The 14,306-nt window shown below is 40.6% G+C and overlaps 1 protein-coding gene across 1 annotated transcript in view; it reads left to right on the top strand.

Moving 5' to 3' along the window:
* Positions 1–4,734: 4,734 nt before the first annotated feature.
* Positions 4,735–14,306, top strand: part of PLEKHS1 (pleckstrin homology domain containing, family S member 1) — a 15,101-nt gene continuing 5,529 nt past the window's right edge. Inside the window, exons 1-7 of the mRNA XM_010290601.1 lie at positions 4,735–4,765; positions 5,794–5,885; positions 5,991–6,097; positions 7,444–7,578; positions 8,503–8,578; positions 9,253–9,360; positions 10,059–10,154. Coding sequence (XP_010288903.1) covers positions 4,735–4,765; positions 5,794–5,885; positions 5,991–6,097; positions 7,444–7,578; positions 8,503–8,578; positions 9,253–9,360; positions 10,059–10,154 — 645 coding nt within the window. The remainder of the gene's footprint in view (positions 4,766–5,793; positions 5,886–5,990; positions 6,098–7,443; positions 7,579–8,502; positions 8,579–9,252; positions 9,361–10,058; positions 10,155–14,306) is intronic.

The following is a 14,306-nucleotide window of genomic DNA, read 5'->3' as shown; positions in this document are numbered from 1 at the left end:
TAAACTGGCATTGAGCAGCTTGGGTTAGGCAGGCCACATCCCCTCTTAGAGTAAACCAAGATTATTGAAAATATTTTAATGGAAATATCCTGATCTATCAGCGCTTAATCTTGCCCTGTGTATAAAATGTCTTTTATAAAAAGACACTGTAAACCGTACAGTGGTCTAGCAGTTCATATGAAAATGTTCTTCCTATTGCTCCTGGCAAATGCCTCCATCTTAAACTATTTTCTGGCATTAGAGATATTCCCGTTTTACCATGAGAAACATGTTGAGTCACCATTTCAGTATTCATTACTTCCTGAAAGCTCTTTCATATCTTTTTAGTTCATCAGTGTTTATTTGCTTAAGGTCTAGCCTGTTTTTAAATTTCTATTAACAATATTCCCCTGTCTCCAAAACTGTCCTTTTATTCAGATACATTGTAGCTCTGAAGCCAGAGAGCCTTGGGAACAATAAAGGAGCAAATAGGGGCTCTGAAACAGGTCATTTAATTTTTTAAAATCATGCCAAGGAGTGCAACAGCATAACAGGTAAGGACCAGATTTCCTCCTCTGTAGTGCTTTTTTTTCTTAAAGGTCCTTTGAGAATGATATTTTATTTGAAAAAATCTATAGCAAATTTATCTTGGCTTAGAAGCATTGGGAAAATACAAAAATTACTAGAAAAAGCCCCTGGTCCAGCCTACAAGGGACTGCTGAGAAAGAATCAGAAGAGTCAATATTAGTGAGTTTCCTCTATGAGCAGGAAAAGCTATTTGCCCTATTTGACACAATGTCTAAAAGAAAAAAAAAAAGTGGACAGAGCAGGTCTTTATCAGATTTGTTGTACATTTACCATGAGGGACACTAAATAAGGACAGCTTGGGAATTTCCAGCTGATAGGTGAAATGGTAGCTCTCTGTCTGAGAAAAAAGGCAAAGTAGTAACGTAATTTGAAGCTCCTCGGTGCTCTAACGTGGCAAGCCAACAAGGCACTCTCAACATTTGCAAGAGGTCTCCTGTTAGACCAAAGGTTTCATGGAAAAAGATGAAGGCACAAAGGAGCACAGCAATTCTACCTGCTGACTGACAACGAAAGGAAGAAGTTGAGGCTAAATCTAAACAACCTTCGGGCTAGTTCTGGTATATGAAATATACAAAGATGAGCATAAAATACCTGAAGAAACCACCAGAAAGGAAAATAACTTGGAAAGGTAACTTAAACTAGTGGTGAAAGAAAGAGAGAAAAACCTTGTGTCAGGACCAGTGTCTCTGCTAGATGAAGCATTACTTTAGATCACGTCCGAAAAACATTAATGTTATTTAAGGACAACATTTCCCACCGACAGACATCATGTCTGACTGATGATGTTTACATGCCGAGGGCTGTGCCAGCCCAAGAGCCTGAAGGACCCATTTGGAACAAGGAAGCCTGACCCTTTCCCCTGAGCAAGGCCAGGTAGCTGAATAGTGTCTTAAGCTAAAATGCCCTACAGCTTATATTGCCTGATCAAATGTATAACTATCTTCTGTCTAAAGACAATTCCCTTGCCATCTGCAGGATCAGCCAAATGGTTTAGTGTGTAAAATCATTATCATTAATGATATGCTGGGTGTTTCTGGAGAGAATGCAAAAAATTCACCTATAACCAAGACAGACACTGAACCTACAGTGAAAGTACATTGTCATTACGTAAGTAGCATGAGAAATCCTGCTTCACCATTGTATGTTTTAGTAAATGCTGTTCTTTAAATCTGAACCTGGTTACATTTTATGGTACTTTATGATCTTTTAGGATTCTTAATGTTGCTTTGTCTTCCAGTTATGGGTGGATATTATTATATTATTATTTTAGACATGGCTCAGGGGAAATAAAGGGACTGTTTAGAAGGCTGAATCAACAAAAACAAGCTGTCTCCAGGTTTTTTTCTGCATGGGAGACATTTATGGCTGCCTCAAATGTGCATGTGTTTTCATTGTTTGTAAGTGAATATTAATCTTCTGGATTTCCCCTTTCAGAACAGTCTTTAATTTGCCTCCCATGGTAGAAGCAGGAATTTCCTTGTGGATCATATTTCAGGGTGTTTGTATTTATACACAGACTTTAAGGCAGCAATCACAATGCAAGGCAAGGACACATCGTGTTTTGCTGCAGGAGGCAATATGGGGAATCTGGAAATAAGGTGTATTTCTCTAAAACCTTCTACACCATAAAGACATTTTGCCTGTAAGTATTAACGCTGTTTGTTTTCCTTATCTTGGTATTATATTTTTGAAATTTTATAATAGCCTACATCTTAATCATTTGCAGCATTTTATTTGCATTTTGACTGAAGTGCTTCATTGCATTTCAAAAGGTTGAAAGCAATCAAATCTCTTAATGCCACGCATACAAAAATCTGAGGGAGTATAATCATGGAACTGGCATTGTCTATTCTGAATTTGACATAACCTGTTTCAAATGTTGCTTTTCATTGAAGAGAAGAAACAATTGAATGCAACAATTAAAAACTTTTTCCCCAAAATGCAGAGAGAGAGAGCACAACTGTAATCTCATGGGTTTTTGTCTTCCCACCTGCAAATCTTGACTTCTACTGAAACCTAGAAGATACTTTTACCCTGTCAGAGGCTCTTGGAACATTGTTTTGCAAGAGGAGCATCGTTTGCCAGTCACAGTGACTCTGTCAGTCACATTGAAAACAGTATTATATCGCCTTCTATTGCAAGCCCAGGCATGTGCCCCTACTATTGACACTGAGAATCTGACTTTGTGTGCAGTCATTTTTAGTTTTGGAAATTGCTTTTTTGTCCTTTTTTTTGGTAGGCAATAGATGAAAATGCTAGTAGTAAATTTTATAACAGTCTGTCACAGCAGTTGTACAATGAATCTTTCTCAAAAAAAGGCAAAACTGCAAAGTTTTCCCTAAAAAAAAAATCAAGAAAAAAGTACAGCCAGGAATGCTCTGCAGAGTTCTCTCTGTGGTGGCTCATTCTAATTTACAGCATGGTATTGCCTGGAACAGGAGGTGTGGAAATCTATAACTATAGATGGGTGTCAGAGATAAATTTTTGTGTGTAACTAACTCAACCCATGTCAGATGAGTGAGACCAGAAAAAAACCAACCATTTTCTGACCACCGCTCCCAAATATACCATGTTTACTTCTGCCTCCATGGAGTAAATCACTGAAGAAACAGAAGCAAGGGAAACCCCGTAAACCTCTCAGTCCAGCCAGAGAGCTTTGCAAAGAACTAGGGAACAGCACTTGCAATCCTTCAGATTTTCCCAGAAGAGGCTCTGCAGCTTCAGTGGCATGCACATTGGAGACTGTGTAACCTTCTTGTAGCTGACAGACAACTTCAAGCCAAGTTGCTAAAAGGAAAGGATTTGATTTTGCAAGGAACGAGAGCTTTGGGGTAAGGCAAAGAGAAACTTGTGAAAAGATTCCTAAACGATGCTACAGACATTATACTACAAATTGGAAATATAAGTAAATGAGAGAAACTAGATCTGATTTTAAACAAACAAGAAAGCCATTGTGAGATAATAAAAACTGTCCGGTGTGCAAGATGCAGTGCCGTGCATGCAATCACTTGGCAGGAGTGCAGAGCTCACATACAAGTTGCAGTGCATTGGAGGTCTGGCTCTCTTACCCTGACACTCAAACAGTGTTCTTGAAGGAAAACATCGAAAAGCAAATTAGCTCAAATAACCCAATGGAAGCCCATTACCCAAACCCACCTTTACTTTCTAAATGCTCCATCTCTGTGTTCCTGAACTTATCACATCCTGCAAGCCGCTGCTTGCATGTTTTGTTAAAGGGTTGTTAAACAACACTTCAGAGAAGTCCATGGAAATGCACTGGTGCATCCTGCCTCCCTGCCAGCCTCTATTGCCACCACTGCCACAGCCTGGCTATGCCAATGAGCAGGTTGTTCAACTTCTTTCCGTTTTACTGTGAGATTCCCATTTCCCGGGTAATACTGGAAAAGACACTGCAAAAATAAGTTGACATAGGTACTCTCTGTTTACCCCACTGAAAAATCATAATACTAATCTACCTCTTAGAAAGCTGTGAAGTTTATTGATTTCATCACTGTTTATAAATTGCTCTGAGGGCATTGTAATAAGATTGCTACAGACTTGTAAATCATTATAATTACCACAGTATTATGACTAGACTTGCTAAGTATCTTTAGATTTTAAGCTTTTTAGGCCAAGCTATTCCTGTTTTATACAGGGCTGATCACACTGCTAAGGCAATGTCAGAAACATATATGAGATGCAATATTCCTAGGTTGTAGGTGCTATGTCTGATGCAAAAAAAGGGGTAAAATGAAGTTTGTTGGCAGGTCTCACCACTTTCTAGGCAAATAATCTCTTTGGCCTATATAAATTTATAATTTTTATCATTTGAAATTTTGTAATTATATTATAATAGAATAAATATATCATAATATTATAGCATATAACATTAATTTGCTTCATAATATGAAATATTATTATGTCTAATAGTATGCTTACATTAATAATAACTATTATAAATACTTATGTAATTTATTATAGATTTCTCTATGTTTATTTTAACATAGTTTAATCATCACTATGAAGATAAACACTTGTGAGATATTTGTTATTTTCGCAGGCAACAGTGCATGCAGTGAAATGCTGCTCAGCAGCAAGCAGAGCAAAAGGAATTAGCTTCAAGGTTTTTGCTCTCTTTACTATCTGGGTGGAAGAAACAATATCAGGATGGCTTCTACAAGTAAAAGAAATTCTGCAGGTATAAAATTTTATTTACTAAGATTTTCAGTTTCAATCCATTATTATCAATATATGATACCATTGTCTTTGCCCTCCACCTGCCAACCATTTTGTGGTAAACAATAGGTGAAAAACAGGGGAAAACAGCATGCTGAAAAATTTGGAGATCTTATCTGGATTTACACTGTGTGTTAATTCTGTCCCTCTGCTTCCTTCCTTAAAGAATCTGTCCTAAATGCAGCATTTCCCTTTACAGCAGCATCTTTCTTGTCCCTGACACAGAGGTTGGACAAACCAATTTGTAAAAAAAATTAAAATCCTTATGAATTAACCAGGAACTGGAAGATACAGTCAGTATCTCCAAGACACTGATGATGAAGTTATTCAGCCTGGAGAAGAGGAGGCTCCAGGGAGACCTTATTGCAGCCTTCCAGTACTTAAAGGGGGCTATAAGAAAGCTGGGGACAGACTTAGCAGGGACTGTTACAACTGTAGAAAGTGTAATAGTTCTAAACTAAAAGAGGGTAGATTTAGACTAGATATAAGGAAGAAATTTTGCACTATGGGTGTGGTAAAACACTGGCACAGGTTGCCCAGAGAGGCAGTAGATGCCCCATCCCTGGAAACATTCAAGGTCAGGTTGGACGGGGCTCTGAGCAACTGGATCTAGTTGTCCCTGCTCATTGCAGGGGGGGTGGACTAGATGACATGTAAAGGTCCCTTCCAACCCCAAGTATTCTGTGGTTAAACAAGATCATTTAAATAAGACAGAGGCTCATGATATCTTCTGAGCCTCCTACATTGTCCCTATCATTTATTTATGGTTTGTGCCAGTTGTCAGCAGTAACATTGACATCAGGGATCATGGCCTAGTCCTGTATTTTTTAGCTTTGATTTGTATTTGTCTCCTCTAATTGTAATGTGGTTTTTAGCCATTTAAACACAGAAATCCAATGCTCAGCAACAATTCCCAGTTCAATCAGGTCCTTGCAAGACATTAATTGGCAACAAATTGAGTAATGGTGCTGTTCATTTCTCTTTGATCAGTGAGAACTCAAAATATATTTTGCCCTGAAGGTGGAGTCTGCAAGCACGGATTCCTCATCAAATCACCACCTCTTCAACTTTTCAGCTCACAGGTATACTAGCACAGATTAGTCATATTCCAGCAATCCTTCAACAAGCATCTGTTATTTCTACTATCTTGAATTTTAATGACAGACAAATTACTTTCTCTTCGGCAGAATTCCTGGAAAAGACGTTTTTTCATCCTGTCCAAATCCAGCAAGGGCAATTACATCTTGATGTACCTGAAAGGCCAGAACATAAAAGGCTCCATAGCTGTTGATCAGTATGTAACTCAAACGCATCACCTTTTTATTTTAAATCATGTATCAGCACTCTTAAATGGCCACTGATTGTTCTTGTCCTGATCAAGGTTCTTAATGCAAATCCCACTGAAATCAAGAAAAGAGTCCTGTGGGCTCTTGTAGGTTTTGGGTACAACTTATAGTATATGATACAAGTAGGACTGAAAACCCTGAATGTTTTCAGTGAAGTTTGATACATTTACATGAGCTATTGTGGTGATGTGGTATCGGCAAAACAGACATCTTAGCTTCATGATCACAAAGACTGTATTCCTGTAGTAGAAGGTATTTTATCTCCTGTGAGGATGGTGCTATGCATTCACTCACACACAGGTAAGGATGGGCTAACTGTGGCACACAACCTTTCCCACCTTACAGCTTTACAAAGTGCTTTGCAAATTGTGCAGAGGTCTCCTGGCTCTCACATAGCCCTTTGGGCTGATGCTGGCTGCCCCACTGCCTCTTACCCTCTTGAGAAATTGCTCTGCTTGGCTCGTTTGCATTGGTCATTTAATTCTTCTCGGCACAGTGCCCACTACAGCAAGGCTGGATGCCATTGGCTTTGTACCGGCACCTTTTACCGTGTCACATGTGGTGTGAGAGACATAGAAGGGAAACAGTAAATGTAAAGGGAAATGTAAAGATTTTACCAGTCAGACCTGGAGCTTAATACAGAGGCTCCTGGAATTGTTAGGCCTGGAGGTCACTGGACTCACATTGCTTTTGTGCTTCTTCCATTAAAAGGATTTACATTGTGAAGCTTTTTTAAAAATTCCAGCTTGCTCAGTAGTATGTAGCTACATCACAGCCATCATTATTATTGTTATTTTTACTATTTTAACTTCTTGGAAGTTAATGGAAGTAGTGCTTCCATTTAAGTATCCATTAAGAGTACTTCTTGTTTGTTCCACTTACCTTCCATTAAAACACTGTTAATATACAATTAGTTTCTAATCAAATGTGTTGTACTGTAGTGGTTCACAAACACCTGCCAGGAATTTTTCTTACTATCATTTCTTTTCAAGATTCTACATTAGATCAACAGCCCCTTTTTTAAGAAATGAGGATCCAAAATCCAGACACAAGTCTTTGCAAAAGTTCATTTTATTTTTTTGCTTGGAAGTTTTCTTCATTGAAAGAGCATCCGTTTTGAATGCATGTGCTTATTTTCTTGACAATTTTTTCTGTGGAAAATGTTTACCTTTTTCCGTGCAGATCTCATCATATTATGCTGTGCTTAGAGTAAAATACACACATACACACACACACACCTATGTTTGTATGTACGTATAGTTACATAGGATGTTTCGTATGGTTATCTTAACAGAATCATAAGTATCAAAGTTGGCATAAGCAATTCTGAAATTATGGAAACGGTGAGGAAGATGTTTAAATGCCTTCCTGAAGAGGTGATGTCCATCAGTACTGAAAACAGATGTTACTACCTCATTGGGAGCAGCAGGTAGGCAGCGAAAGATGTGGAAATGCCATATGACATCACAGTTAAGCTAATGTAACACGAAGCCTCTGCCCCAAGGCAAGGTCCTACTCCTTCACAGCCCTCTCATCCCTTCCCACGTCTCAGCTACCGATTGCACAGCTCTGGGATGAAACGATTCAGCTGGTTGATCCAATGGAAAACTGCTCTTTTCTGTGTTGGGTTTTTTCCCCCCCTGTGGCCAGGTTAATTTTTTGCTAGCTAGGACAGGTGAGCTAACCTTCCCTGCAGCCACACTGTTACAACATCCAACATGTGAAAGTAGTGGGAGCACACGGCTGGGAGCAGGGATGGAAGCAGCAGTACATCACTGTGGTGGTGCCACGTCAAACTGTATCGGTTAAGGGTCAAGGAAGAGCAGAGAGCTTCGTCTTCTCACCCAGCTGTTCCTGGGAGTTAGGAAAGCTTCTGCTCCTTATAGATAAATCACAGGAAATAATCTTGCCCTGGAAAGTAAGTTGTTTATCAAAGGAAGCAGATTGAAGGGGAAAATTCCTCTGAGGGAAAACAGATCCCAAAAGGAGTGACTGGGGCAGCAGGGCGGTGTGCTCCCTGCTCTCCCAGGCTGCAATCCAGACCTCAGCAAGGGCAGAAACTGCTACTGTCGAGGTGATAAGCCAAAACTTGGTTAGGTGAGGGAGGATATTTGGCACAGTGCTCCTCTGCTGCTGCTTCCCAGCTTCTCCTCTCCAGTTTCCCAGCCACAAGCATGTCAGGGGGTTTTCTGCCTTTATGCAGGTGAGCAACTGATGTGTGAAATGCTGATAAGCATAGAAGAAAAACACATACCTGTGTGTTACTTGAGCATGCCACCAGATGCCTTCCCCTAGGGTTTTCCTTGTGTTTTACCTGCAACTAAGTTTTCATTTCTGTTGTTCCAACCTACAGGCAGGAAACTGAGGACTGGGTCACTGTGATATCTTCAATCTGCAGGGAGGCCAAAAGAGGTGGATGCTGCCCTCAGGTGACATGTTACTGCACTTGATTTCAGAAAGAAAGAAGTTTGGAATTTCATTAGAAACCTGTGTGCAGGAATTTTCCTGAATTTGGCCTTGCAAGCTGGCTCTTGCCTTGGTTAATCAGAAAATCATTTTCCTTATAAATCCTGTACCCTGGCTTTATGCATTAAGCAGGCATTGCACAGTCTGTTTGCATTGGGATTGATTTTACATTGAAGGAATCTCTTTGAAGAGTTAGCCACGTGGAAATTAGGAGATGATTCACATTATACTGCAATAAATTGCACCTTTGATGTGTCAGAATGAAAACTTGTGTGTAATTCTTACTGTGTGCTTTTTGGTTATATCTACATGCTGTTTTACAAACCAATCCACATCTAGTCTGTCAATGTTATGAACCAGCCAGAGGCCCTAGTTCAAGCTTAGGCCCAAGTTTCTGCACCTGGTCATCCAGCCAAGCCTACTAGTTCAGACTCAGCACTAAGCTAGTTACGTCCCTGCAGCTTCCAGTCACCTCAAAATGCAAGCAGGGCAAATTTATGTCTGCCTGAAAAATGCCATGTAGACAACCTCTCTGAGCCACTTGAAGTAAAATTTGGACTACTGGGATGTGTTGGTACATTGTAGCCCATGCCTGCCAGGTGCCTGTCTTCTTACACTGCTGTTACCTTATTTCTAGAACCAAGATCTTCCAAATCTGGAAGTCAGAAGCCGGACCTCCTCTTCGCCACTGTTCTTGAATTCTATAGATACGACCAGTTTCCCGGAAAGGCAAAGCTACCAGAAGGTAAACAGATTAACCATCCTTAATAATGAGTTTGCTCATAGGGGTGACTGTGAAATTTTATTTGTATAGTTGCTTTTTTCCATCAAAATTCTTTAGAGCTTGTGCAATGGGTACCCGGGTGGTCTGTTTTGCTCTCTGGTGGGGTTCCTGAGTAGGACCTGGATGATAACATCAGAGAGTTCCCCACAAAGAAAAGACTTTTGAGGAAAGTCTGCATGTAAAGTAAAGGCCGGTGTTGATGGCAATAAGAAACAATATTCATTGGCTGTCTCAAGTGACTGGCAAAGATCAGTAGGCATGAAGTAAGCCCCTGAAGATTTGCTTCGACATGCCTTGGCAAAGCCACGTGATGATTGTTTGAGCAGCTGCTAGCCACATTCCTCCTGTTTTGTGATTATGCTTTTCTTTGTCTCTCTCTTCAGGTTGTAAAGCTTAGAGGGGAGTTTAGGTCCAGTTCCTCTGTGCCTTCCAGGTCTTCCCCCTCAATATTTAAATAGAAAGGAAGGAAAGCGTTACTGCTGTCCCAAAGCAATTGTAGTTCTTGTCCTTTGGTGGCAAGCTAAATAGCAGCCAAGGATTCGTTGGTTTTCTCTAGTCACAAAGCTCTGTGCAAAAGGCCCAGCTAGAGGAAGCTGAATGCAGGTGAAGCACCTCCAGCCTGTCTCTAGGAGTCGTCAGCTTTTTTCTTTTGCATACAGGAGAATGGCTCCTCAGAAGACAAGAACAGACCTAATTCAGATCCTGGCCCTCATCAGACTCTCTGTGACTTACCAAGAGGAGTTTTTTCAAGCCTGGTGAGCAGAACATATCAAACAGCTCTTGACTTGTTCAGTCTGCATAAGTGACTATTGGCTCTTATGTCACCTGAGTATCTGTAACTATAGTTGATCCACCTACTTTCCCAGCACACTGAGTTGGTTTTCACTATGAAAGTTTCCTAAATATTTAGTGTATTGTCTTGTATAACATTGAAAATAACCTTACAAGAACTTGCTTGAAACACCTTTTTTTCCTTTCCTTCTTGGAGGCAGATCCTCAGAGTTTCTATGCAGCAATTGCAACTTGTGGCAGCTTTCACAAACTTGATCAAGAAAACTCTGAACTTGCACTGCTTGAGGATTTGCTCCTCCCACCACAATTCTCAGCTGTGCCACAGTCTTCCTAAATGGTTTCTTTCTATAGCCTCTGACAGTAGCAGTTGAATCAATGCAAATGAATACAGCACAAGAGCTTGTTAAATTCAGGCACACCTCAGGACTGACCTTCTGTCAGCATAAATATGACTTCAGGTAATTTAACTTCCATAGCCTTCAGGAATGATTAAAAAAGATGCAGCGATGAGTGTTATCATGTATTAATGGCTAAATGTTCTGACCTGTGTTCCCTGAACAAACACCAGCAGCAGTTTTGGAGGGTTTTCACCCATCCTCTACCCCCGATTACTGTCTTTGCAGCAGAGTCAGCAGAACAGAAGACACAACCAAGGCTCCTCCACACCAGTATGCAGTTCGGCAGCTGAGTTTAAACTCATCTTTATTGGCGGTTTATGCATTGGACTATGATCTGGAGTGGCTGAGATACAGGGAACAGAATCTGTTCTGCTATCATAGCTAACTGGGTGGTAAATAATGTACTGCTGTCACCATCCATATATATAGGCTGGCAGCAAGTATGAGATAATACAGCTAAACTTAGTGGAAAGAAGTGAAAATAGTTGCAACTATATTGCAATGTCGTAGGCAGTTAGCACAGCTCAGCTGATGCACAGTACTTTATGAAGCTGCAATAATTCAGTTGTGAGTCTGAGCTCGGAAATGCATTGGATTAACTCTTAGTCTGATTTTAACTGCTGCTGGTCTGGATGCATACCAAAGCTCTCTTTCTGTCTCTTTCTTACACATGCCTTTTCTGTCTCACTCATTAATTCTCCTCATACTTACTTTCATGCGTCAGAGAGCATGTATTCTATGCAGCTGTTCGGACTAAGACATACTGACCATGACAGTTAAAAAATAAGGAATTTGCATTTTACTGCTTTTACCTTTTTAGCCTGAAGCAGAGGGAATAGCAGGAAGCTCATATTTCTGTTTCAGCATGTGTGAACATAAATAACCTTGCCGTACAGCTAACAAGAATCAAAAATGTTTGTTCATTCGATAAAAATACTTCACTTACCTCATAAGGTTAGCATCTGCTAACATCTCCGGATCTATTCTCTGCTCAGTGTAGTCTAGACAGCTGACTTCCAGATTAATCCCTTGTATTTCCTTCCTTTTAGAAGTATGACTCCACATTTCTAGTATCTGATTCATTTTGCTTTTTATCCGTGGTTCCCTCATCCAGGCCCAGATCTTGAAAACTCTTTGGTCAGTAGCCGTCACTCATGCAAACAGGCCTCTCAATGTCAGTTGAGTCTAGTCGTGGTGGCAGGGACCCTGGAGAGGTCTGGGGACCTGTCTCCTTTGCAACCCACATTTTGGAACTACCAAACCACATCTGACTCAGCAATTCAGTATCAGCTGTTTTGATACACAGCTTTCAATACCTGACGTGCATCAAAATAAGGAGCCCTGACTTGCATCACCCTGCACTGCGCATTACTGTATTACAGGCACCTAGGCATCCTTGTCAGGGTCTGTTAGACACACCTGACTTTTTTTAAAGAGAAGTTCTTCTATCTAAGAGCAACACATGACCTTCCCTAAGGAGACTATAACTAACAATTATTCAGTTGATCTCCAGGTATCATTTCCATCTTGAGCTACAGCCAATTTTCTCCATAGCCTACTTTCTCTCTAATGTAAATCCACATCATGGTTCAACAGAGGCTTAAAGAACGTGTTTAGCTGTACGGTTGAGAATAACTGTACACTGAGGTTAATTGCACTTTTCTTGTGGTAAAGCACCTGGTGGAATGGAGATGTTGGTGAACTGCTTTACAAAAACGTAGCACTGCTGCAGCTTAACCTTCTCCTTCCCATTGGCCCTTGTTGCAGTTTAGCCCCAGCCGGCGACTAAGCCCCACACAGCCACTCGCTCACTCGCCCACAGTGGGACGGGGAGAGAATCAGAGAGCAAAGTGAGGAAACTCATGGTTTGAGATAAAAACAGTTTAATAGGGAAAGCAAAAGCCGCGCACGCAAGCAAGGCAAAACAAGGAATTCATTCCCCACTCCCCAGGGGCAGGCGGGGGTTCAGCCATCTCCAGGGAAGCCGGGCTCCATCACACGTAATGGTTACTTGGAAAGACAAACGCCATAACTCCAAACGTTCCTGCACCCCTTCCTTCTTCTTCATCCCCGTTTTATATACTGAGCATGACGTCGGATGGTATGGAATATCCCTTTGGCCAGTCTGGGTCAGCTGTCCGGGCTGTGTCCCCTCCCAGCTCCCCGGGCCCCCCCAGCCTCCTCGCTGGCAGCCCAGCACGAGAAGCTGGACTGTCCTTGGCTGCTCAGCAACAACTCAAAACACCAGCACATTATCAACATTTTCTCATCCCAAATCCAAAACACAGCCTCACACCTTTCTGTGAAGAAAATTAACTCCATCCTGACTGAAACCAGGACAGCCCTATAATCTAGGCCTATAACACTATACATTTGGCAAAAGGTAACCACTGTCAGTGACTGAAGGCTCAGTTTGGGAAGCTGATTATTGCTGTCTGCTCTCCAAGGTTTCCTAGGAGTTGGAGGCTCTCAAGGCTTCATAAAATCACCTCTTCTTCCCCCATCTCCCCAAGCGTTTACTTGTTTGATTGATCCAAAGCCCCTGAAAAGTCACTAGGAAACTTGTTCATGACTTTAGATCATGACCACAGTTTTGTTCCTATTGTAGTTTTGTTATGCACTTCTTGGAGGACCATTTGCAGTTTTGTTCTGAGTCCTACTGCATACGTTCCTTTTTATGTCATTTATACCAACAAGGAACAAAAACACATTCATCGTCTTTAATTTCTATTCAATGCCAGTTTCTTCTCTTTACATGTAAGAGAGTAATTAATGTAATTTACTTAACCGTGAAAGCAGTAATATATTCTGTGGAATATTAGCAATTATTAAAATGGTCACCATGGAAGCCAAGGATGTAGGTGGAGAGATAAAAAATGGTTGCATTACAAACATGGCATGGAGAATTGCATTGTGAGGAAGCTAAATACTAGTTACCGTACTCTTCACTATAGAAAAGTCAACAAGGAGACATAAAAATAAATAATTTATCTTTGTGACTTAGAAAGGTGAACTTGGTGGAGGGATTCATTTCTCCTTGACTGACCAAACGGCCACAAACTTAGTATTTCAGGTGTTTATGAAGGCAGAATATCACTCCACTCAGGACGCAAAGAATTCAATGTCAGATCTCCAGCCCCCTGGGGTATGTTCTAGTTCATGGAGAAGTATGAGATAATAGACTTCCCATTAGTCATGGAAGTCCCAAATTAATTCTTTACTTGACAGCAGCTAAAAAGTGCTTAAAAAGCACAACTATATCCTGATCTACTTCTAGATTTCCTACAGATCTTTTTCCTATTGTAAGGACTTTAGAACTGAACACATGTAAAAAATCTTTTCCACACAAGAGACCCTAAATGCATGCAGATTCATATATGAAGTGTTTAATCCACTTGATTTTTAAACAAAATAACAGGTTGTGAACATGCAATCAATTGCAACTCCCTGGTTACCACAAAATCATGTATGAGAAGTATAAATACCAGTGGCCAGTTTTGTCCTTGTGCAGTGGATCTCAAAAATACAAGGAACACAAATACAGAAACCTTGTTTCTGAAACAGACTGGCTCTGAGCATATCTCACTTCAAGCAGAAACATGTCTTCCCATGTTTTCTGCGGATTTTTGGTGATTCTATTACTTCTACATGTAAATGCAAAAATACATGTTAAACAATCTGTATAACTGAACCTGGTAAATACAAAACCATTCTTTT

This window comes from Phaethon lepturus, unplaced genomic scaffold, assembly GCF_000687285.1.
Source record: "Phaethon lepturus isolate BGI_N335 unplaced genomic scaffold, ASM68728v1 scaffold14250, whole genome shotgun sequence".
NCBI classification, from domain to species: Eukaryota; Metazoa; Chordata; class Aves; order Phaethontiformes; family Phaethontidae; genus Phaethon; species Phaethon lepturus.
This window is presented reverse-complemented; position numbering and strand designations above follow the sequence as displayed.